Raw genomic sequence first — 25,477 nt, 5'->3', positions numbered from 1 at the left:
TAAATGAGGCTTGATGAATCAAGTGCATAGAATCATCTGATCAAGGTGTTTTCAGCGGCATTTGTCTGAACTTATGGGAAGTGAGATATTCGCCTTCACTTTTTACTTAGGACAGCTTCTTCTAGTCCATCTATGAATACTCATTTAGTCATTTACACAAGACGGGGCTGTCCCAAGTAAAAAAGGGGTTGAATTTATCAATCTCCCTTCTGTTTTTCTTTTCCTGGAAACGCGGGTAATTTCCGAAACATTTTCAAATAGAGAAGCGATAGATTTAGGACGATGATAAATTCGCACCCCTGTAAAGGCGGGTATGCCGTATGCGCCTATGAGGCAGACTTAATGCTTTTAACGTATCAAGTGGTGCGGATTATCCTATAGGGGAAGCGAATTTATCATTGCCCTAAATTAAACAGAGGAAAAGAAAGATAAACAACTGGGGAAAAGAACTGAGAGTACGAAAGGAATAAGTTTAAACAGAGATTTTGCAGATCCGAGAGAGAAAATTAGGGTTTTCGGACCTTCAGATCGAGAAATGAAATCTCAGATCCGTTCTTCCATCGATCTCTGTACATAAAGATCTCGGATCTCCATGGCGTCTCAATCGGCATTTGCTTTTATCTGCTGCCTCAGTCTCTTACTCACTTTTTCTCATTGCAAAACCCTAAAGAGAGACGGTAATCTATCGATCGCTTCTAATTGTAGAGTTTTTTTGTTGAAATCGAAACTCGATGTTTTGAATCTTAGGTTTTAGTAGTGTGGAAAATGAATTCACTTCGTTTTGACTTTGGATTGAAATTTGAAGTTAGATGATTAGGTTTTTTTCGGCCTGTGAAAATTGAGTTTTTTGCTTAGTTTATTGCTTCTGAATTGAGTTGAATTCTGACATTTTTCTGTCGATTAATCTCGGACGTGCTTGGGAATAAGGATTTTGCGTTATTTCAACTGATTAGGTTGTGATTAGTCAGTTCTTTTATTATTATTTTGGGTAACGCAGAGAGAAAATTTAGTTTCTGTTTTGGTTTCCAGTTAATTGACTTGAAGTTTCTCATTTTATTCTAGTATTGTCTCTTACATGCTTAAAATTCTTGCTTTTATGGTATTGTGATTTATTGGATTGACGTTAAAGTTAAACAGTCAGTTTTCGAGGTTAGGGTTTTGTGATTTAGTTCACCCTCTGGTTTATATAGCATAAATGGACTTGTATTCTGCCATGTTATTGTCCGTGGATTGATCACTTGCTTCAATTGTAGGATTTTCTGCTATATCAATTGGTATGGTTGAAACTTTAAGTTAGTAAAAAAATTTCTTGTTTGGCTTCTAACCAGTGAATCAATTTGAACTCAGCCATTCTTTTGTGGTTGATCTTTGATATGCTTAAAATCAGTGTCATTTTGATGTATACAAATTGATTGGATTAATGGTTGAAGACAGTTCTTGAAATTAGGGCCTCGTAGGGCTTCGTTCTGTGGCAAGAGATTTTAATTTGTGTTTTTGTTTCTTATGAGTCAATTGACTTGAATTCTTCTGTTTCTGCTGCCAAATTATCTCTCTTAGTCCTTAAGGTAGGTTTTTTTTATGTCATTTCAACTGAGTTTAGGAAGTTTGTTGGCAGATGATTAGAATATGAAAAACCTTATTAAAAAAAAATGATTAGAATATGAAAATTAATATTGTGTTAAATGTTTGGGTTAGTTATTGAATTGTGAGGCTATGTTTTTTGTATCTATAGATCGTTATATGCTTAAAGATTAGGTCGATTGTATAGAAGCTCGGAGTTTGACAATCAGATAGTTGAATACTATTCTTTTGTTTTGCAGAACCCAAACCATTTTGCACAGCGCTACAGTGTTCCGTTTTATTCTTAGTTACTATGTGGTTTGATTTTGGGTCTAATTATACGTGAATTCAGGCATTGTATTAAACAAATAAGGAAGGTGAAACACCGACTAGCTTTGCATTTTGGGTTCTTATATTTGGCATGTAAGTAAAATCCTCTTGTGAATAAAAGAAAGCCAAATATGATTTGACATCAATAATGATGGAATTGTGATAGAAAAGGGTTTTGTATAGCAGCTAGTAAACCATGAACTATCTTAGGTTTTAGACCTTTTTTGCTAGAAGATTTTTTTGAGCAAAGGAATAAAAAGGAAAAGTATTGCACAAGAGGCAGAGATTACCCCACATACACAAAATCTCTGGTCTCCATCTTTAACCGGGGAATCCACTCAATAATGCCTACTTGTCTCCTAGGATCCATATAATAACTCTTAATTCATGAAATAACATTCTGCAAATGCTCCTCCACACGGAGACTTCCACCAACATTGACGATGCAGAGCTTAAGACAGATCAAAAGGAGCTAGTACTTCCACTTCTTTAGAATTCTTTAATCTAATCAATCAGGAAAAGGACAACACAACATTCCCCAAATGATTCCAAACCACTCCTCAATCACCCATGACCCATCAGACTTGAGTTCTCCGACGAGGAGATATCTAAGTTAAGCCTGAGGGAATTAGGAGGTGGAGGACTCCACTTAGCTTTCTTCTTTCCCTTTCTATCCATGAGTATCACATTGCATTTCATACATATATGTATCTTGAGTATTATGGCCTCTAAATTTATCTCTCACAATAGCGTATGTGAACACGAGACTCTTAAGTGGCTTGATCCGAGCAACCAACCTTTCTTTGTCTTCAATAATGGTCAGTGTCGTTCATTTTAGAAGACCCAAACAACCACATATGGGATCATGAGCTTTAAAACACAACCTTTATCCCATGAGTGTCGACACTTCCACTCGTCTCCTCCAACAAGCCCGAGAACAAATATGGGAAAAACCAACAAATGCCAATACACTCAAGATCAACCTCCATACCTCCCTCTCCAACCGGCAATGAAGAAAAATATGTTTGCACGATTCTTTAGCCACCTTGTACAACACACAACGATTCACCATATGACACATTTTTCTCTTTAAAACATCGACAATGTTTATCTTTTGATGTGCTAATGGCCAACAAAAAACTTTACATCTTAGGCAGGACATGAGATTTCCGCAAGTGCATCCAATGGAACGAAGTGTTGTGCACCCCAAGAGAGAAACCAAAACAAAGATCTCACAGAGAACATACCGTTGGATCTGGCTATCATAGGTTATAGAATTTAATATATTGTGTACTGACTTCGTCATGATAATTACTTTTGAATTCAATGCCTTTGTTTTCATTATTTTTCACTTATCCGCTGCATTAATGTCGATGGGGCATTTTCTATGGCAACTGTGGCAACTGCATGATTGTGTTGCATTTTGTATTAATTGTTGCATGTTGTGATGAAAGTGAACAGATCTGGATTTGATGTCATTTTCTTGGTATAATGTGGAAATTGTCAATTGCCTTTTCAACTAATCAATTTTATGTGATGTGCAATGCTTTCTTTTTTGTGTTTTTCTTTTCTTTTCATTACTCAATATGGAATTAAAGAGGCATAAATGGATTTGATGTTTGTAAAGAAATGAAAAGAAATTTTAGAGCTTTGTCATGAGTTCAAGAATGTTATTCGGGTTGCAGTTAAAGCCTTGAATGAAATAAAAGCATCTCTAGGATGGAGGGTGGTATATGCATGGGTTGGAGATGATCCGTGTGGAGACGGTGACCTACCACCATGGTCTGGTGTGACATGCTCCAGTCAAGGAGATTATAGGGTGGTAACAGAACTGTAAGTTAAAATCTTTCTTTTGGTGGATAAGTAAAAAGCATCCATGTTACCTTCATCTGTCTTTTTATCAATCTTTTGAAATGTGATTTTAAAGATTCATTCCAATCAGTATGTGCTATGGTCGGGAGGACTAATCTTTCTTGTAAAGTTTTATTTTGCGTATTAAAGACTTCTTTGCAATTTAATCAGCATCTTCACTAAAGGTGTCACGTGCGTTTTCTAAACATTGAAGATGCATATAATGAGAGTCAAATCTGAGATGATTGCCAGGGGAGAGTTGTAGGGTGCTCATTACAAACATTCTTTACTTGCAGGGAAGTTTATGCAGTATCAATTGTTGGGCCTTTTCCCACTGCAGTGACCAATCTGCTGGATCTGACAAGGCTGTAAGAACCCTCAGTCTTCTAGTTCTATCTATAGTATCTATGAATTAAGCCCATCACTATGGTATAACATATGTACTCATGTTTTTAGTAACCTACTAGGCTACTATGGAAGATTTGAAAATATAGGATTTAAACTCCAATAATTTTTTTGGGACAGTTAAAAAACTGATTAAAAAGATGAATACGGACAGTGCACTCTTCTTTTTTATTAACCTAATCAATTACCAATCTATCAATACTTTGCATGAATGCTATGCATGTTTGCTGTCTATCATGGTAATTGGAGGCTTTCATTAATTTTATGTGCAATCCCTAGGCTTTCATTAATTGCATTTTGTTTTTCATGACAATTTATCAGCCAAATATCTTACTTTTTTGTTTTATGCAAGTGTACACAATTGTACAAAGCAATATATGTTGAGGCAATCCTATTTCCTTGATGTACTGGGTAGGAAATAGATGTTTATTTTATAAATAACGATAGTTGCCTGGTGGGTTGTAATATTGAGATATATAACTAGTTGCCTTGGTGCAGAGAATAGGGACTGGATGTGTAGTATTTAGATCAGTCCATACTAGAGGGATTGGGCTCCAAATGCTTTTTTCCCTAGCAGCTTGTAATAGTTGTGTATTTATGTTTATTTATGTAATTAGGATGACTCATTTTCAACAACGTAAGAAGCTGCTTTCTATTAAGCATTCATTCAGCTCTTGGCAATGCTGGTCCTCTTAGAAATTTTTTTGCTTGCAAAAGAAAATATTTGGTCTGCATTTCTTTGTGACAAACCTCCATGTTTACATGTACAACAAAGAAATCATCTTACTAGTTTATATCTAACTATATGAGGGCAATTTAAATTTAAATTTTGTTTTAGTCCATCAAATTGTTCTTTTCTTCATTTATTCTTTTCTTCAAACAAATGCCTAATATGTTTTCTTGCGCCTAAATGACAGGGATCTTCACAATAACAAGTTAACTGGCCCAATCCCAACTGAAATCGGCCGGCTGAAGCGTCTTAGAACATTGTACTTTCTACCCTCTTCCATAGGCTTTTATTCACTTGTGAAGTGTTCTTATTTAATTTGTTCTTAGGGCATTACATGCATCTTTTTTTTTTTTTGAATGGCTGAGAATTACATGCAGTTCTTTTTTATGTTTCTCGTTATCCTTTATTGCGCGAGCCAAACAGATATTTTCTGCATTGACGTGGTGGTCTCTACTCTCAAAGGCCAACCCACCATGCACGTGAAATGTGCTCATTGATCTGACTCCACCAATTGAAAAGGATCACCATTTGTGTACATTTAAAAGTAAATGTGGATACAGATCCACATTAAATGAGCAAAAATCCATTGATCAGATGATTAGAATAATTGACTAGTGCAATGCTTGGTATGGGCCCACAACTTTGGGCAATACTAATCATCCTGCACATGCGCTACATGTAAAGTATGCAAGATTGAAACCACTATAAGTGTAGTAGTCTTGGGATGATTACATTAAGCTCTCATTTGATATCAATTTGTAACATTGACTGTTTCTGAAATAGGAAAAAAATTGTACTCATCCCTGTTAGAGGCATCATTATATTTTAGTCGACCATAGTTGCAACAGTGGGAAGCGAGTGCGAGAAGCAATGCGGGAGAAGCACGAAGTGAGGAGTTTAGAAGAGAGAAAATACAAGAACCGAAAAGCTCTAAAGAAAGTAAAGAAGAAATGTGTAGAAAGCGTCATTGAAAGTGAACATGAAGGATGTAATGAGCCTCATTGGAATCAAACAAGAAATGTATAGAGCGAGTAGTGTTATAGTAGGTTTGGATTAACTTAGGTAAGGATTACAAGTGGTAAAGAAGGCTTCACGACTGATTAGAATTACTAGTTTTAGGAACATAGCAAGTGTGACGCATGCACGAAGATCTTCCTCGAATATCGAATTTGTCTTATCTTAATCATAGTTTATGGGTTGTTCTCAAACTTTGTTTGCATTGGATAGTTAAGAGCCACTGGCATCTGGCCAGAGAAGCCATGTTACCCTAAACAATCTAAAATAGATGTCAGAACAATGATGGACTCCTCAATTTGAATTGTAAAGCCATGCCCATATGTACCTATGTCATACATATATACTTTAACATAGCAAGTGAGTCCTTTGAAGCAAGAAAATGCGAAAAACCTGGGGAACGTTATAACTCTTGACTGTATCTTTCTCATATTTGACAATTTTGGTCCCTTCTGTACTTACACACCTGTTAAATCTTGATTTGTTTTTTTAAAAGATATTGATTAATGAAAGGCAAAAAAGACTACAATGGGGGCATGGGCTGCCTTCATGCAAGATCTCCTTATTTGCTAAATCATTGGTACTCCTAGGGATATCCTGGTTTGCATCCTTGAGCAAATAATTCTTCATGTTTTGATTTAATTTCCCGTTGTGCATAAATTGTTTCATGTTACCAATAGAAGATCGATGCAAAAGAAATTTGTTTCCTAACCGGTTATAATTCTGTTGTTATCCTGTGCTTTATAGAAATTTGAGGTGGAATAAGCTACAAGATGTCATTCCTCCTGAAATTGGAGAACTGAAGAGGCTGACTAATCTGTGAGTATTTCAGACCTTTTTCACACAAATTACCTAATTGATGTAATCCTTTAACTTAAGTATCTTCAAGGGATATTAACTGGAACATTTTCCAGGTACCTGAGCTTCAATAATTTTAAAGGGGAAATTCCTAAGGAGCTTGCAAATCTACCAGAGCTTCGTTATCTCTATCTTCACGAGAACCGCTTTACGGGCAAAATTCCTGCTGAATTGGGGAATCTCCCAAACCTGCGGCACTTGTACTCTGTCTTCTCTGAGCTGGAGGATTCCATATATCAGCATGATTTTTGTATCTTATAATTTATCTTTTTCTCACTATTGTAAACTTGTATATCTTAGGTCTTTTATAGATTTGCAATTTGCTAATCTGCAGCCTTCTATTCTCAGGGATGTTAGTAACAACCATTTAGTGGGAACTATAAGGGAGCTCATCCGCGTTGAGGGCAGCTTTCCTTCACTGCGCAACCTGTAAGTTCATGTCAATATTGGCATGTGAGTGGAAGTGTTCTATTTGTTAAACACATAGATATCTGTTAACAAGGACACTCATTCCAAACATTTTTCATTTCAATTGCTTGTGCCCGACGCATGCCATACTTATTTGTATGCCAGTTGTATAGTTCTAGGGCGATGATATTTTCACCCCCCCCTGCAGTACGCATTCGGCCCCCCTTTTAACGTGATTTGATGTCAAAAAGCCTTAAAGTTGCCCACTGTTCACGTAATAAGGGGGGGATGCGTACTGCAGGGGAGGTGAAAATATCATCACTCTAGTTCTATTATGTTTGTAGTTTTCTAAATACATTTTTCTACACCTTTATGCCTTTCTGGACCAAAATCTGAAGATATCATCTGGTTATCACTATGTACTTTCACATACGTGCCAGCATGTTGGGCTTTCTAGATCCCCTTGTTTCCCACTCGTCACATCATGTCCATGTGTAAGTTTAGTTTTTTGTTACTATTTATCCATAACTAGTTTAATACAATATACATATATATATTTATCCAAATGCATTTTGTATGTTATGAACTGATTTTGTCTTAATAATATATCCTTCATATTTACAAATTAACTGTCTATATTCGTGTCATATCGAGATTGATTAGGTTGTTGTGTTCGAGTTCAACACTTTACATTCTCTGACACCGAGATACAGATAAATGTGTTCATGTCCAAGTTATTCAGGCACATTCACATCTCTTAGTGTCCAATTGTATGATTTTTTTGTCTTCATTTTTTTATCTAGATTTTGATATCATTCAAAACAGTGTGTCATCTAATTAAGTTTGTGAGACATGTTTTCCATTTAAACACCAAAGGCACATCCACATCTCTTAATTCCAATTGTATGATTTTTGGTCGTCATTTTTCTCTCTAGATTTTGATATCATTCAAAACACCAAACACCAATTAAGTTTGTGAGAGATTTTTTCCATTTAAACACCAAACACCAGGAATTACTCTTCTATTTATTTTACCTGTTGACCTCCTGCAAAGATTTCCTTAGTTTCCTTCTTTGAAGAAGCAAATACTTGTAATTGTAGTATTTGCAAATATTTAATATTGCAAAGCAACCCCCTTACATACTTTAAGAACTTCCAGATGATTCATCCTTCATTTTTGATATCTAGGTACCTAAATAACAACTACTTAACTGGAGGGATACCAGCACAGCTTGCAAACTTGACAAATCTAGAAATCTTGTAAGTATTTTGATGTCAAATGAATAATTGCTTAAGCGTTTTCTTCTACCGCTTTCTGCCTGAAATCCTTCTCTTGGGCTTCTTGCAATAGTGGATTCTCTTAAGTTTCTTGATGTTTCGGTTGTAGGTACTTGTCCTACAACAAGATGTCTGGGACGATACCTTCCGGGCTTGCCCATATTTCTAAATTGACTTACCTGTGAGTTTTATTATCTACTCTTGAATTTAATTTCTGAAATAGGATCTTCGCTTTCTTGTTTTGGTTTTGCCCTTGATGTTGAATGGAACAACCATGGATTTTTATCCATGTGCTTCTCATGATTTCTTGTTAGTTGTCAGCTGTGTTCATTCAAGAGTTCAGAAACTTAACCAAAAAATGAGTGTAGTCAAGTCAACTTGACCGAGTAACTCCTGAATCGATGTTGAGTTGATAGAAATTGGAGGGGTTCTTATATTAAAATAAGAATCAACTTGACCAAGTAACTCCTGACTTAGATATAAATTGGAGGTATTTTTATATTAAAATACATATTTTGCATGTGTGTGTGTGTGTGTGTGTGTGTGTGTGTGTGTGTGTGTGTTGTTATATTAAAATAAGAATCAACCATTGACGTTGAAGATTCAAATGAAGTTGAGATGAAACAATTGTTAACTGAGTTGAAGAATTTTAAAAAAAGAATTGTGAGGTTCTATCATTATGGCGAAGAGGCTTTCTGGTAGGTGGGTAGATTGGTAAAGGATTGATTGTGAGTTCTGAATTTCTGCTAGAGGTGCTTGAGAATGGATAGGTGGTTGGTCTATGACCCTGGATGTTGAAGGTGTCCTTGGGGTGACTTCATTTTCAAGAAAAGATAAACAAAAGAGAACATGAGAAATAATATGGTGTCTGCCTGTAGATGGCATAATGGAGGTTCAAGAACAGTGCTCCCCTTCATATTTGATCCAGCGACAGTTGTTAGATCAAATATCAAGGGAGCACCTTGATTACATGCAGCTACACCCGAACACCACATAAAAACTCAGAATATAAATTTAGGAATGTCATTCTTTTTTTAGGAAAAGACCAACAGAGAGAATATTTGTTTCAGTTCTCTCAGCCTGTGTTTCTGTGTTGATGGTTGGGGGTGGTGGGTTGTGTCTATCCATGTGTACTTATGCATGCAATTCTGTAGGTTGGCATGTATGTGCATATGTATTTCTTCCAAATTTTGAGCTCTACTCAAATCTCCAATATGTGTGCATGAAGATTTCTTCTGGTCCTTAGAGATTAGCAGGGATCATTGATGAAATAGTAGAGATTTGTAACTTTAGTGCCTTTTCATTTTGTCATACACTTCTTAGTTCTAATGAGGCTCTGGACTCTCTCAAGAGTCACGGATTTTTTGTTTGTAGGGCAATCTTTGTGGCTGCGGACTCTCACCCTAAAGGAGTCACGGATTCTTTGTTTGTGGGGCATTCTCTGCCCCTATTGTAATTCATATTCTTTTGCGTTTCCTTCGTCTTTATAGAGTTTTATGCAAACTTAAGCTGGAAATTATGAAGGACATGCCAATGTTTGATATGTATGCAAATGCATTTTTGTACATATGCATGGCTTGCAATTTCTGAATTCAACTTGGTCCAGCCATTGCAAAACTTGCCAATTATATAGAAAATCATTCAGCTGATTTATTTATAAAATTAAAGCCAGACAACTCCATACTTGAAGCCTGGGCGAAACCGAGTTGATTTGACAAGTGCTGAACACTTTAGTGACTTTTGATAATTTTTTGTTAGGTACCTAACCAATACGTCAAAAGCACTAGGACTGATGGAACGTACGAGGCTAAGCCTTGTTAAACCTTTCCCATACCAGGCTGAGTACCACCTAGTCCCATACCTAGGCAGGCCACTACCCAGGACTAACCATTCTACCACGCTTCCTCGTCTAACATCTTCGCGGCCCAATATGTGGCGATTTTCACTATGGCTTTTTTTATTAGGTAGCCCTTTCTAGGTAGTCCTCTCCACAGGTCGCCCCTTCTGTGACTCGAACCCATGACGTGGTGGCTGCTATGATACCAAGTGTTAGGTACCAAACCAATACACCAAAAGGGCCATTCAAAACAAAAAAATAACGATACACCAAAAGGCCCTAGGGCTGATGGAACTTGTTCGGCCAAGCCCTTTAAACCTGTCCCACGCAAGGTTGGGTCCCACCTAGTCCCATACCTAGGCAGGCCCTCACCTAGAAGTCTAGAACCGTAACATTTTCCATGTAAAATATGTATGTTTTTGTATATCTATATACTCATGACCCATTAGTGACTGGCCAATCATTGTTGTTCCTTGCACTCACCTCTTCATCATGCAATTTCAGGTATTTGGATCACAACCTATTTACAGGAAGGATTCCAGATGCCTTCTATAAACACCCTTTCTTGAAAGAAATGTGAGTTCCTGAAATCATTTGAAAGACTTAAAACACGATTGAAATTCTCGAAGAAAACTAAACAGAACTCTCCATGCTGGTGCAGGTATATTGAAGGCAACCAATTCAAGCCAGGTGTAAACCCTAAGGGTGTCCACAACGTGCTTGAACTCTCTGACTCTGAGTTCCTATTTTAGAGCACATTGTTTTATTCTTTTTCAGTTTAGGTATTATATTTTTACCATACCACTTATGGAATGACACTTCCAAATGAAATGGTTCTTTCTACACATTCTTTTGGTTTGCAAAAACTAAGAAGAGGATTTGGGAATTAACAGTGTTTTAAACTCATGATTGGACAAGAACTAGTCCAAATATATTGTTTCCCTTTGGAATTTGGATCAGTGAATGGGATTTGCTAGGCAATTTCACAGAAAACCATTTCGCGGCTGACTTTTGCAGGAGAGAACAGTCACACAGGCTCACATTTTAGCAGATTGTCTTATTGATTTAATTCATCTGAGATCCATATGAGTTGGCTGTTCTCTCCTGCAAAAGTCATCTGCGAAATGACTTTCCGCGAAATTGCCTAGTTAAAAATATATGCATGTAAAAATTCCTTGCATAAGGACTGCACTGTAATCTCTCTTCTTTGTTGCTTGCATTTTTACTCCATTTGTTTGTCTTTTCCTAAAATTGACTCCATTGCCACCTCCCATGCACCAGTTAAATGAGCTTTCTTAGAAAACATGATAATTTCGTCCCTTTCTCAGCATTTCACCTCCTTTTGTTTGTATCTTCAGTCCTGTTTCTTTTGATGTAAAACATGAGCAAAACTAATGTTATGTCCAATTTTAGTGAAAAAATGGGTGTAAATTTTGTTTTACGCTTATAAATAAAGTCACTCAAAAGAAGGAATAAGGGAGGGAGTGAAAAGGGAATGGAAATACTTGAAGAGGGGGTGAAAATATCATAACCCTTTTAGAAATAAGACAAGCAAAAGAGAAAATGAGGTGGCTATAGGCCCATGTGTCACGGCCCGACTACATAATTGAATCAAAAGATGGGCAACCATCAAGTCTAACCCATTACAATTTTCCCATCATAATTGGATGATTTTAAAACCTTAATTGGGATTTGCTAGCGTTATGGGAAAAATAAGGCCCAAAAAGGCCACACCAATAGGGCCCACAAGGGCCCACCTCACTACTCCCTCTTCATCCATAAGGACCCCCTATAACCGCGAGTTTCCAAAGCTAGAATCATCAAAGTTGAACTTTAGGAATCCAGAATCCGGCGGCTCCAAAAGCCTGAACAATCACAGCTCTCATCTTCAAACTTCTTTGGCAGCCTTAACAAAAACCACCATGTTGTAGTTCATAAGCGAAAAACACGCCTCTAGTAACATCAACAATATCATTTTGTGAATGAATGATCTTCAAATCCTAGATTGAAAACATGATATAGAGCTTCACAGATAGACTGCACATCGTAAAATCACTTTAAGTCCAAAATCAGCTGTTATTTTTTTCATCTACATATATAAGCATATCCACTGGTAAATTAACAGCCAAAATGATTTTGTGCAACTAAGAGTACATGCTAAAATGTAGTATGCATTATATATGTGATAGCGAAATCAGAGGGCATTGATGCATCCTCATCAAAGGGTTATGGGAAGATCATTTTGTCTATAAGAACTGGAGACCACGAGAGAAAATCAGTCTCTCTCACCAAACCCACCCAGAAACCGTTGTACACCCTTCTCACCTATTCTGAGCTCTCGACCCTCTTCTGAAAACTAGAAAACGAATATAAGCCGTAAAACCCCTAATACATAGTGGGTCAAAACAAGCTTACCCGAGCCAGGCCCAACTCACTTAAATAGCGGGTCGGGCCCAACGGTCGGGTCACACACAGTTTTCGGACCCAACTGGGTTGAGAAGGATGAATGGGTAAGAAGTATAACATTAATCACTAAACAAGCGCGTCAGCAACTTGATTGCCACCCTGTAGAATGGTGATTACCTCCTTGTAGAACTTGTTGATACCTTCCATTTGTCGATCCAACACAAGATTTCCCAACAGTTCTGCAACACTAGTCCCACTATACTTCAGCACTTTTTAGGCTCTTTGTTCAATGTGTTGGAGGATTGCAGATTGATCCCTCTCTGCATATAACTTTCAGCTTCCTGTTTTAGATTAGCACAGTTAGTTCTTTGAAATTCTCAAATGCAAGCTACAATTAACTCAACATAGAAACAATAGCATTTCTGGTTGTCTACATCTGCACAGCTGAATCTTGAAGAGTAAAATAAAAATAAAGACATTTCTTGGTAAACATCAAACTCCATAGGCATTGATACTAATTGATCAAAATGATCCTATTCATTGGATGTTAATGAATTATCCATGAATGAGATGATCAAATTATCCATCTTATTGTCACACAAATGAACTCTAATCCCCAAGCATAATCACTTTAAAATGGGTCAAATGACCCTGTTTTTTCTGAACTGGTAAATAAAAACATTATAAACAAATGAAGAAAAGACAGACTGCAAAGGGAGCAGAGATAGGCATAGCAGGTACAAGTTTATCGAGTCATTTCTTGTGTAGCTGAACTTTTTCCTTTGTTCATGATCTTCACTTTGTAGATATGTCTCATTTATCACAAGTATCCATTTGACCGTTGTGAGTCAGAGGCCCATCTTACCACCTAGTGATATACATATTTTGCCTTTATCTACAGAAAAAATGACCTCAATGTCTCATTTATCACAAGTATCCATTTGACCGTTGTGAGTCAGAGGCCCATCTTACCACCTAGTGATAAACATTATTTGCCTTTATCTACAGAAAAACTGACCTCAATGAGTGGCCATGGCAAAAGAAACCTATAAAAGATGCCTACCAAAAGCACCAACCTTCCTTGACTCTAAAACATCACCAATCCAAGAATGACGAATACAAAAGGTTGCATTGAAGCAATTGACTGATTAGCAATTACTATATATAAATAATTTAATGATCAGTTTGCCCATGCCTTCACCATACTCTCAAGCTAAGACTCAACCATGCTCTAATGAAGCTTGATGTGATTCCTTGGCAGTGGAATACCAACAGAGCTTTAGATACCAAGGAAATGCACATATTATATTACCATTTGCCAATTGCCAGAGTCAAACATTGGCTAAGTCCATCTGATACACAAAAATAAAACCCAAATTTGGATGCAAAGATAGAGAATGTTCAAAGACTCACTGAGCAGTAATTACTAGCACCAGGAGTGGAAGAATTCATAGTAGCAACAAAAGGTACAAAAAAATGCTAAATTTTAATACTTTGAGATGTGTGCATTTGTAAGATTTAAAGTAGGAGCTACGCCTTAAGTGGAAGATTTGTGTCACTATACATGAGAAGATGGACTAATTGGACTTCTCATTAGCCGGCAAGAGAAATAGTTTTTCTGAATCTCCTGATGGCAGAGTACACTTATATTAACGTCTCATGAGCATACAAGTCTACTTGGACTTCTCATTATGATACAGTAGCCATACTCTGCACCACACATGGGAAAGACAAATTTGATACTTCTGCTCAATCTACTCCACAAGAGCCAATGAAAAAATACTAAGCATACCAAAAAACAAATGCACACACCCATTTCAAAAATTCATTAGACTCACATCAGCTGCATAGGACACTTTCAACTTTAATAGCAATGCAAATTTCTAGTACTTTTCAAAATATCACCCAATTCTAGGAAAATGACATCTCAATAATTAGAACAAATATTGAAAAAAAGCGGGTGAAAGATCCAGACTGAGAAGAGTTGCCCCGCCCAAAAGGAGAGGCAAATCCGGCAAAAGAGCATAGAGAGGTGACGATTAAGCTGTAGATCAAAATTAATAGTAATCTTTTCATCGGATACATGTCGTATGATATTTCAATTTTAATGACAATGCATATCATTTTCTACCCCAGACAAAAATTAGAAGAAATACTGAAAAGCCGTGAAGGGAGGGGATGAAAGCTCTAGACTGAGAAGAGTAGCCCTGCAGAGTAGGAGAGGCAAAATGAGCTAAAGACAAGAGGAGGGTGACGATTAGGCTATAGACCAAAATTAATAATAATGTATTAAACTAATTCAGCAAAACTGTACCAATATGTTTTATGAATCGCCTTAAAATCCGATGCATACTTATTAAGCAATGTGCATGACATGAAGGCACAAAAGCACAAGAATAATCTCACGTTAATTTGAAAATTGCTCAATATGGACAAATCTACTAAACTCTAAATTGAGATATCATGATTTCATGAATATTTAAATCAGAATTTCATACAAGAGAATACACAATTTTTATAAAGAAGTAAAAGGGAGAATCTATTGACATACCAGACCAGGCACATGGCTAGCAAGTGGAAGAAAATAAATCCCACCACCATCTTTGGCCATAAAACCATAATATCCTTAGAGGCACTGGTAAATCTTACAGACGAGCAAAACCTCGTTCCCCAAATATATATCTGGCAAGCAAGAAACAATGAAATGAAAACCTTCAATGAAAGTAAACACTCAAAATCCCCGTATGCTTAACCATACCTTCAAAACACACAAGGTGTTGCAAATTCCAAAACCAAAGGAAGAAAATGAGCATTATGGTTCGGCATCTTAGTTCTAACGACCAGTACTTCAAATTTTATGCTCTGAAACCTTCTCAAAGGGGCAGTGATTACAAAATTCAACACTCCATGCTTAAAAGTACTGCTCCCCTCTAACACATAATGAAGCTGCTTGGTGCCCTGCAGACTCGAACTGCTCGTTCATGTTCACCAATAACATGTGTATCTCTTCCATCTGAGGGTGTGTTTTCTCGCCTGCAACAAACTCATGAACAGATCCTCTAATCTCAATCGAGCTGCAACCCGGTGTTTTAGGCACACCGCTGTCCTTCATCAATTTTCGCATCTTTCTTGCAGCATCATAGTTCCCGTCAGCTGCGCAGATATTTGAGAGTAAAACATAGACTCCACTGTGACGTTCTAACTGGAAGAGGCGCTCGGATGCAATCTTTACCAATTGATTTTCTCCATGATTCCAGCAAGCGCTTAGTAACGCCCTCCACAAAATAGCTTCCTCTGATGGGCTGATTGAGCTGGGTATCTTTTGGATGATTTCATTTGCCTCTTTAAAGAGTCCAGCTCGACCTAGGAAGTCAATCACACACCCATAATGCTCTCCCTTGGGTTCAATGCCATACACAGTCTTCATTCTGTTAAATTCCTGCAACCCTTTGTCCACCATGCCCGAATGACTACAAGCAGTAAAAATGGCAATGAAGGTGACGTCATCGGGGTTAATTCCAACTTCCCTCATTTCCGAGAACAGCTTAAACGCACCCTCTCCATCCCCATTCATTGCCAATCCTAAAATCATAACGTTCCAACACACAACATCTCTTTGAGGCATTTCATCAAAAAGTTTCTTTGCCAAACCCAAACACCCACATTTTACATACATGTCTATAAGAGCAGTACCCAACTTCACACCCAACGACAACCCAATTCGCTCCACATATCTATGAATCCATATCCCAATTTCCAGAGCTCCCAATTGAGCACAAGCACAAAGAATACTCACTAAAACTCCCTCATCAGGCTCCAAATTTCCCAACTGCATCAACCTAAACATATGTAGCCCCTCCTTGAAACAATTATTCTGCACATAACCAGAAATCATGGAACCCCATATACCTCTATCCTTCACTGGCGTTTCATCAAACATCAAACGCGCCTCGTCAACATCACCCTTCTTTGAATACCCATGAATCATGACTGTCCATGACACTGCAGTTGTATGGGGCATTTCATCAAACACCTTCCTGGCTATTTTCATTTCACCACACACTGAATACATTAGAATCAAAGTATTCCCAACAAAGATATCAAACCCAAATCCTAATTTCACAGCATGGGTATGAATCTGTTCTCCTAATTGACAATCTTTCAAATTAGAACAAGCCTTCAAGACATAGGGAAGTGTGTAATTATCAGGGTATAAACTATCCTTAAACATGTGACTATAAATTTCTATGGTTTTCTTTAACTCACCCTTTAGTAAGAAGGCTTTGATCATGGTGTTACATATACAGATTGTGGGGTGTTTTATTCGTTCAAAGAGTAGTCTTGCATAGCTTAGGCTTCCATGATTTGGGTCTGAGCAGAAGGCCATGAGCCTGCTGAGGGCAAAACTGTCTTTTTGAAGCCCTCCAATGATAATCTGTGAATGGGTTTGCTTCAGTTGCTTCATATTCTTACATTTCTCCAATAGTTTAAGGCTTTTTCTACTACCTGACATAGGATTTCATGTATTTTTCTTTCTTTTTTTGCGTAGGTAAATTAACATGTATTTTTTTTTTTGATGGGCAAAAATAACATGTATTTCTGGTGCTTTTCTATCACCATTGATGGGCAAAAATACCATAGTCCCTTTTTCTATCTTACCCGTTTGCGAATTTCAAGAATTCTTTTCTAATATCTCCTTTCATTTCAGTTTTTTCTCTGGCTTTTGAATTTTTACTATGGTATTCTTTTATGTTTATTTCTACAATTTATTTTTTAAATTGTTCTTTTTGGGTTCCATCCCATTGGTTTTAGGAAATTCAGATTGGGGTTTATTCTCCCTGCTTCTTTTTTTTTATTTTTCTCGTCTTCTTTTCATTATCTTTTGTGTTGATTCTTGAGCATTGTATCTTCTTTTTGTTTATCTGCTGTTTAATTTATCTCATTGATATTCTTAGGTACCCTTGAAGATTACTGCATTGGTTCAAGTTTCAGAATTCGAGGACTCCTATTTGATTTTTGCAATCTCTTCTTTTGACCATCACATGTCTAAAACTGGGATAATGAAAACAGCTATGAATAAAACCACAAATCAACAGTCTGCCAATCCCGGGTTAACTGGTTCTAACCCTTTTGATTCTGACACTGATTCTGATCAGAATCAAACTTTAAAACCCACAAGAACATCTGCTCATGTTCCCAGTAAAGAAAATCTCAGAACCAGTCTTCTTAGTTACAATGAAGAAGAGGAGAGAGGTGCTTATTCCTCTGCCTCATCGTCTTCACATTCAATTTCTTTGGCTGCAAAAAACCAATACAAGAATGATTTTCGTGACTGGGGTGGGTTACAGAACCAGACTGTGACAGAAATGGAAGGTTATGCAGTGTATAAGGCAGAAGAGACCACGAAGCAAGTTAACAGTTGCCTGAAGATTGCTGAAGATATTAGAGAAGATGCTACGACGACTCTGATAACCTTGCATCAACAGGGTGAGCAAATTACGCGAACCCATATGGTTGCTGCCGACATGGATCATGATCTCAGTAGGGTAATGTTCTCTTTCCTTAATTCAATCTTGTGTTATATATTTATAGCATGCTGAACAAGGAATTATGCAACCATGTATATCCATGTAACTTGAAATTCCATATTTTGAAAGATTGCCAACTGAGACATGCATTGAGAATTTAACACAGCTTCTAGGATAATGCTTTATTCTATCTTTCCACTTTTCTAGTTTTTTGGTATTGTTTATGTAGTTCTAATGCATTTCTATTTATCAGGGTACACATCCATACTTCTTATTTATGTAATGTTTGCTATAATTATCTCTTCCCTGATATCACTTCAGAGTTCAGATGTTCTTATTTCTGTAATGTTTGATATAATACCTCTTCCAAGATAACAATTCAGAGTTCAGATGTCTGAGTGCGGTTAGTGAGATTGCCGAGAATGACACCTGCTGTCCATGTCTGATGCAGACCAATAAAGGGAGTACTGTTTGGTTAATATATTTTCTGTTTATTTTTTCTTTCCCTTTGTGCCTACAGTGTCAAGTAATTGACTAGAAGGTATTACTTGTTGTCCTTTGTTATTGTTTTGTGGTTGTATTTTATTTTCATTTAAACTGAGAAATAGTTTCTTCCATTTTGATATGGGATTTGGGAGTTGTTTCAAATCTAAATCATCATTTTTTAAACAGTAGCTAATCATCCCCGCAGAAGTGGAGTAATAAATATTACAAGGATCATTCTCACAGGAATGGATTAATAAATGTTCACCGCTCATCAGTTGCTTAAGGAATGCTACTGTAGAGACTCTTATTTCTAAATATTACGGTTCACCTTGATTTGTGACTTTGGTTCATGTGTTTTTTAAGCCAAAGCAATCATGTTTATACCCCAAGTTATCATTATTACTTCCTAGCTCTTATGCTGTTGCAATCTGTGTCTGCGCGTTCTGCTATCCAAAATGTCAATTCACTCTGTGTAACCCCAATTTAGGATGGATCTCTCTTCTTTCTATTGTTTTGGGTTCAAAAAGCTCAGCTTCTAACCCAATGAATTTCCAAAATCCCTATCCTTTAAGAGCACAATGGAAGCTCCTCATCGGACTGCTCAGAAGTTGTTTCTCCCTATGTTTCAGGAACTGACATTCTTTCTAAAAATGTGTAAATGAAATTTGATTTGATATTAGGGACCATACATCCTAGTTTCCTGTTGTCATGTTGACTTAAAGAGCCTTAAGATTGGCTCAAACTCGCAGCTTCTCAGGCTCATATGGTAGGCATTAACTGGTATATGGATGTGGTGTTTAACTGTGTATTATGCTTTTCCAATGCTTTTGTTGTCCTACAATACCTTCTCTTCCATATATAGGAGCTTGAGCTTTTGGTTATCCTGCCCTTAACTGTGAAAGTGCAGGGAGGTGCAGCATCATAGTCACTCCTTTTTAAATTGGAGGATTTTTCATGTTCCTCTTGTTCTCATGTAATTATATTTTTTTATGTCGGATTCTTTTATGTACCTCTAATGTTCTCAGGTAACCATTGTAATTTTCCTGTGTACATGTGTTTCATTTGTCTCTATATGGATAATGTGGATATTCACATTTATGTGTTCCACATTGTTAATTGATTCTGTAGTGATCCATCATTTAGATCTGAAGTTATCATCATGTTTAAAAAGTCATTGACTCCATCATTTATGTGTTCCTCTTGTTCTCATGTAATTATATTTTTTTATGTCGGATTCTTTTATGTACCTCTAATGTTCTCAGGTAACCATTGTAATTTTCCTGTGTACATGTGTTTCATTTGTCTCTATATGGATAATGTGGATATTCACATTTATGTGTTCCACATTGTTAATTGATTCTGTAGTGATCCATCATTTAGATCTGAAGTTATCATCATGTTTAAAAAGTCATTGACTCCGATCAGGAGTTTTCTGCGCGGGATGGTAATAGCAAGGCGAAAAAAAGGCAATCTCTGAGGCGAAAAAAAAAAGGTCGACTTTGTGCGCTTCCCTCCCTAGGGCTTCCGCCTAGGGAGGGAGGTAGTCTCTCTCTCTCTCTCTCTCTCTCTCTCTCTCTCTCTGGAACCTCGCCCTCTCGTCTCTCCCCATTGGTGCTTTTTTGAGTCTCGCCTCCTCTTTCTCGTCTCTCCCATTGTTAGCAAAAGATGAGCAGTGGAGGCCAGATCTGGAGTATGCCTCTTCCGTGGTGGCTAGATCTAGGGCTGTGGAGGTAGGATCTGGGGACGTGGAGGCTGGATTAGGAGCCGTAGAGGCCGGATCTGAAGTCATGGAGGCCGTGAAGCTGGACCTGGAGCCGAGTAAAACTGTGGAGGTTGCCGGAGGTCGTGAAAGACAGTGGGGTGCTGGACCTGGAGTTGTGGAAGGCCAGCTATAGGTGGTGAGGCCGTGGATTATCGGATCTGGAGTAGGGGTGCAACTTGGGTCGGGTTGAACCCGAATTTTGGGCGGGGTGGGTTGACAAAATTCGGGTTGGGTCCGAGTCCGGGTTGGGGTTTGGCAACCCGACCAAAATTCGGGTTGGGTTGGGTTGGGCATCAGGCAACCCGACCCAACCCGTAACCCGGCAAAGAATAAGATTAACACGTTACTTTTTGACATTTTTAGTTTTTAACGTGTTGTTTTTTCTACCTTCTAATTTTCTGTCCTTGAAAATATAATAGTGTATACTTTATATACTTATCAAAAAGTCAAAAACAAAAAGTAAAGGCAAACCCTAACCTAGAAAGTAGAAATCCTTATTCTCTATTTCTCTTTGAGAGAAGCCAGCAGCCTCCAATCCTCCATCGGACTATCTCTCATTCTTTTTCGGTTCTTCCGCCACAGGACCTACAAGGTTCTCTCTCTCTCCGATTTTTTCAATTAAGATTTAAAAAGGCATTTGATGGGGTAACTGATTTAAAGAGGCATTTTTTTCATTAAGATTTCAACAGAAACCCAACCCAACTTGGGAAATCGGGTTGGGTTGGGTTGGGTTGGGTTCGGGTTAGGGAAAAATCAATTTGGGTTGGGTTGGGTTAGCCAAGCCGGGTTGAAACTCGGGTTGGGTTGGGGGTTGAAGTTTTGGGTTAGGTTGGGTTGGCCTCCACCCGACCCGAGTTGCACCCCTAATCTGGAGGCCATGGGGAATCTGGGAGGCTGTGGATCGCCGGACTTAGCAATGGGGTTGATGGGTTTGACCGTAGGAGGCTGTGGTCTTCGGAATCAAGATCGTGGGTGGTGGCCTGAGGACGGGTGTGATGGCCCATGGCAACGGAGGTGGCCGGATTCTTGATGACGATGGTGGTGGCTGAGACTCCCCCGGCGAAGATGACTTTTGTGGAGGAGATGTAGAAGGGATTGGAGGTGGTGACCGTGGAGAAAGGGGTGGTCGTTGGCGGGGAGGATGACCCGCTGGGTTTTGGTGGTGGTATGAGGTGGAGGCAGCCGGAGATCCGACAGTATTGTTGGGTGGTTGGCTATAGTGCACGTTAGGGGCGCACAATAGCTCTGGGCTCTCGAGTGGGATTTTTTAAAATCAAATTCAGAATGTGGTGGAGAAGTCTGTGGCAGGTCACGATCTTGACTTGGTGGGCCCCACAATATGGCACTTTTTGTTGAATTCGTTACAATTGAGGCTATTGGGTAATGGGCTTTTCTTTTGGGCCAAGGAGAATGCTCCTGGGCAATTCATACTATGTATATCCGGTGGGACTACTGGTCCCCATTGTAAATTTTGCTAGTATGAATATTTTTGTCAATTTTCAAAAAAAAAAAAAAAAGTCATTGACTCCAGGTATTGGAAAGTTCTGAGAAAAATTGAGAGGACGGGAGAGTGGGAGAGGGAGAAATTGAGACGGGAGTGAGAAGATGGTTTGAAGTGGATAAAATATTAGGGATAAAGACTCTATTTTGAGTAGAGTTTTTCTTTTGCTTGTTTTTCAGCCATTTCTCATCCTCTCCTCACTCATGTCCTCTCTGTCCCTCTCCCACCCTTCTTGTCCATCTGCCGTGACTAGATAGACTAATATTCTATGATTTGTGGATACAAACACGAGTGTCAAGTGTCGACACAGACACGGAGTGTCGGACACGGCAAACCCCCAAGCTTTAGAAACGGGGACATGGCTAAAATAGAAAGTATATGAAATCGTGATATGTGGATATGGATCTATGTGTCCAATTTCAACATGGATACGAGTTGCCTAAAAGAGAATGTCACACTTGACACGGTACAAAAACATGTCCACACACCCACATTAAGTCTAACACTTCCAGCAATACTAGTAAAAGTGTCCAAAGGAGTGTCGACACGTATGGACACGGGTGTCGTGTCGGACACGGCAAGACACGTGAGTCGGCAATAAAGTGTCGGCCAAATCATAGCTAATATTCCATGAAAAATAATTCATGGCTGCCAACTCAACTCAACAACTCAACAACTCAACAATTCATGGCTGCCAAACTTGGCCTAAATGTTATGCATCATTTATAAAATTTTATTGGATAGGCTGTTGTAGTTAGGCTGCAGAAGACGAATTCTGTTGTTTATTCATAAATGTGCTTGTTTAGTTATGCGTTATTTGTAAAGTTTTATTGGATAGGCTGTTGTAGTTATGGTACAAAAGACAAAACTCTGTTGTTATTTATAAATGTGCGCGTTTATTTGTTAAAGCTGCCCGCCTCAGAAGCTTATTTCAAAAAAATGCATGTCCTTGCTAGCAGCTAAAATCTGGCTTTCTAATAACAATACCCAACATTTATAATTCATAACAGGGAACACTTCCTGATTTTTTGATGTTATTTCAGGGCGAGAAACTTTTGGGAAGTCTTGGGGGTCTTTTCTCCAAGACATGGAAGCCAAAGAAAACTCGTACAATTTCTGGCCCTGTGATCACACGAGGTAAGTTTATTAGAACTTTTGGGGTGAATTTGTTTTACCCTATCAATGTTTGTATTTGATTTTCGGTTGATTGATTTGCAGATGATCCAATCCAAAGAAAAGGAAATCACTTAGAGCAGAAGGAAAGGTTGGGAATAGGACGGAGTGCTCCTATGGGGCAATCAAATCCTCGACAATATTCTTCTGAACCATCAAATGCACTAGAGAAAGTTGAGGTCCATGTTGGTATTTTTATTGATTATATCAAATTTAGATCACTATTTATTTATGCATTAGGGGAGCATAAAGGACAACAATATTTGTGTGATTTATCTGTTTCTCTTGTTTGTTTCTTTTCTATTTTTTTCTAATAACAGGTAGAGAAGGCAAAGCAAGATGATACTCTTTCTGATTTAAGCAATGTGTTGGGTCAGCTGAAGGATATGGCTGTTGATATGGGATCTGAGATAGAAAGGTCAGTTCCTTTGCATGAGATGAAATCAGAACATCCTTTTCCATTTATTCATTTAACAAGTCATGAATCTCATGATAACGTGAAATTACCCTATCGATTCAAAGATGCTCCTGAGCAAATAAACCTTTTTCATCCAATCAATCCCAACGGTAGGAAGACTACTTGGAACAGAATGGAAGAAACAAAAACAGAACTCCTAAAAAAAACCTAACAATAAGAACACAATAAATAATGTTGTAGTTTAGATTTTGTGACCACCATTGCTATTCTCATAATCCATAATATAGAATCATCATTTGCGATTAGCTATTTCCTAACTGCTGCTATTTTCATAATCCAAAATATAGAATCATCAGTTGTGAGCATGGTTTTAAATTTTGACCGAAATCCGAAATTTCGGATTTCAGTCAGACCCGAAACCGAAATCGGCAATACCCAAAACGTTACTGGTTTTTGGCCGAAATAATGAAAAATCGTTTTGTGTCCAAAATTTAAGGAAATTCAACCCAAAAATCTCGATTATTTAAATTGTATAATATTTTCCCAAAATTTCGGCTGAAATTTTGTATTAAATAAAATATTGTTTTTAATGGTTTCGTCGGATTTCAGCCGGAATTTTGAAATTTCGGTTTCGAAGGGCTGAAACGCATACCGAAACCGAAATTTAAAACCATGGTTGTGAGAAGCTATTGCCCTTGAATACTGTGATAATCCTTGATCTGGCTATCATGCTAGTGTATACATATCAGACATTCTAATTTATTGTTTTATTTGTTCTTTTTGTGATTATGAATTTGAAGAAAATATTGATATTTTGCAATTTAAAAAAAGAAAAGAAAATATTGATACAATGTTGGATGTTCTCATCAACCCTTCGTTAAATACCCAAGGTGATAATTGTTTTATTGTTTATCGTTGAGTGATTCATACACAAAATCAAGGGTTCGACTAATCGATATGTCTCTACATACAGTTGAAATTCATTTTCTTAATCTGTATCTTCAATTTTTGCAAGTCATATAAAACTAGGTTAAAAGTTAAAAAAACACACATAATGCAGAGGATTATACGACAGTATTTTAACTCTGTTGGTTTTAAGTAAACATCAGTTGGGTTGAGAACTGGATCCATGAACTGGATCCATTGAGGGACTGGATCACCAAACATTACATAGCTACACGTTGATTGGTCGTACCATCAAGAGAGAGGATCTCTTTAAAGTTCAATCGAGCTCTTGGTTTTTCTGTCCTTCAGTTTGATAACATCTTTCAGATCTGTGTCTCATTTTCTATAATTATTTTCTTTTCTTTTTTCCCAGAAAAGAAAAAACCTGCAACTCAGCATACTATTTACAAAACTGTAGGGTGCCAATAAGAGCTTGTCATGGATTGGCTTCACTTTGTTATATCTTCAAAGTTGTATTCAGCCACTGTTATTTGTTTCATTTCTGATCCTGTTCTGAAATGTCTTTGTTTCTTTTATAATTGCAGGCAGAACACAGGTCTGGATCATCTACATGATGATGTGGAGGAATTGAACTTCAGAGTGAAAGGTGTAACCCAACGTGGGCGTCGTCTGCTCGGGAAATAGACCATTGATTGAAGAGCAGTAGCTGGTTTTCAGCTACTTTTGCTGAGCTTCACTTGATTTCTTTATGCTTGTCTAGAATTTGGTTATACTGCCATTTTAGATGGGTCTCATGATATTTTACAGGGTTCTTCGTTTTTCTGGCATACAGTAAACCAAATGGAATTGTCTAATGACATTTACAGATTTCTTCCTCTTCTCTGGCAAACAGCAAACGAAATGGAATTGTGTCTATTTGTGCGCATGTGAGAGAGAGAGAGAGAGAGAGAGAGAGAGAGAGAGAGAGAGAGAGAGAGCGCGGGAGATCATACCAACTGATCGATTACTGGTTCCCGGTCACGATTC

At 37.8% G+C, this 25,477-nt stretch overlaps 2 protein-coding genes across 10 annotated transcripts; both read left to right on the top strand.

Moving 5' to 3' along the window:
* The first annotated feature begins 286 nt into the window (after positions 1-286).
* On the top strand, positions 287-11,116 carry LOC143850893 (uncharacterized). The gene is made up of 11 exons (XM_077360172.1): positions 287-677; positions 3,576-3,723; positions 4,038-4,109; positions 5,064-5,135; positions 6,638-6,709; positions 6,805-6,948; positions 7,097-7,177; positions 8,345-8,416; positions 8,544-8,615; positions 10,776-10,847; positions 10,933-11,116. Exons 1-11 carry the CDS (start codon positions 593-595, stop codon positions 11,021-11,023), a joined length of 981 nt encoding a protein of 326 aa, XP_077216287.1. The 5' UTR covers positions 287-592; the 3' UTR covers positions 11,024-11,116.
* A 4,186-nt stretch (positions 11,117-15,302) lies between these two features.
* On the top strand, positions 15,303-25,327 carry LOC143849511 (SNAP25 homologous protein SNAP33-like). Of its 9 annotated transcripts, none has more exons than XM_077358561.1 (6): positions 15,303-16,807; positions 17,633-18,223; positions 22,998-23,091; positions 23,173-23,300; positions 23,448-23,545; positions 25,036-25,327. In XM_077358561.1, the coding sequence occupies exons 1-6, from the start codon at positions 16,664-16,666 to the stop codon at positions 25,133-25,135; spliced, it is 1,155 nt and encodes a 384-aa protein (XP_077214676.1). In that variant the 5' UTR covers positions 15,303-16,663; the 3' UTR covers positions 25,136-25,327. The 9 variants fall into 9 exon arrangements, with proteins under 9 accessions (XP_077214676.1, XP_077214674.1, XP_077214680.1 ...); XM_077358559.1 differs by having other exon boundaries at positions 23,173-23,312; XM_077358565.1 differs by having other exon boundaries at positions 15,305-15,696; positions 23,173-23,312.
* The last annotated feature ends 150 nt before the right edge of the window (positions 25,328-25,477 follow it).

Source organism: Tasmannia lanceolata, unplaced genomic scaffold, assembly GCF_043159265.1.
Source record: "Tasmannia lanceolata isolate RefF3 unplaced genomic scaffold, GAP_Taslan_0.1 ptg000018l, whole genome shotgun sequence".
In the NCBI taxonomy this organism is placed as follows: domain Eukaryota; kingdom Viridiplantae; phylum Streptophyta; class Magnoliopsida; order Canellales; family Winteraceae; genus Tasmannia; species Tasmannia lanceolata.
This window is presented reverse-complemented; position numbering and strand designations above follow the sequence as displayed.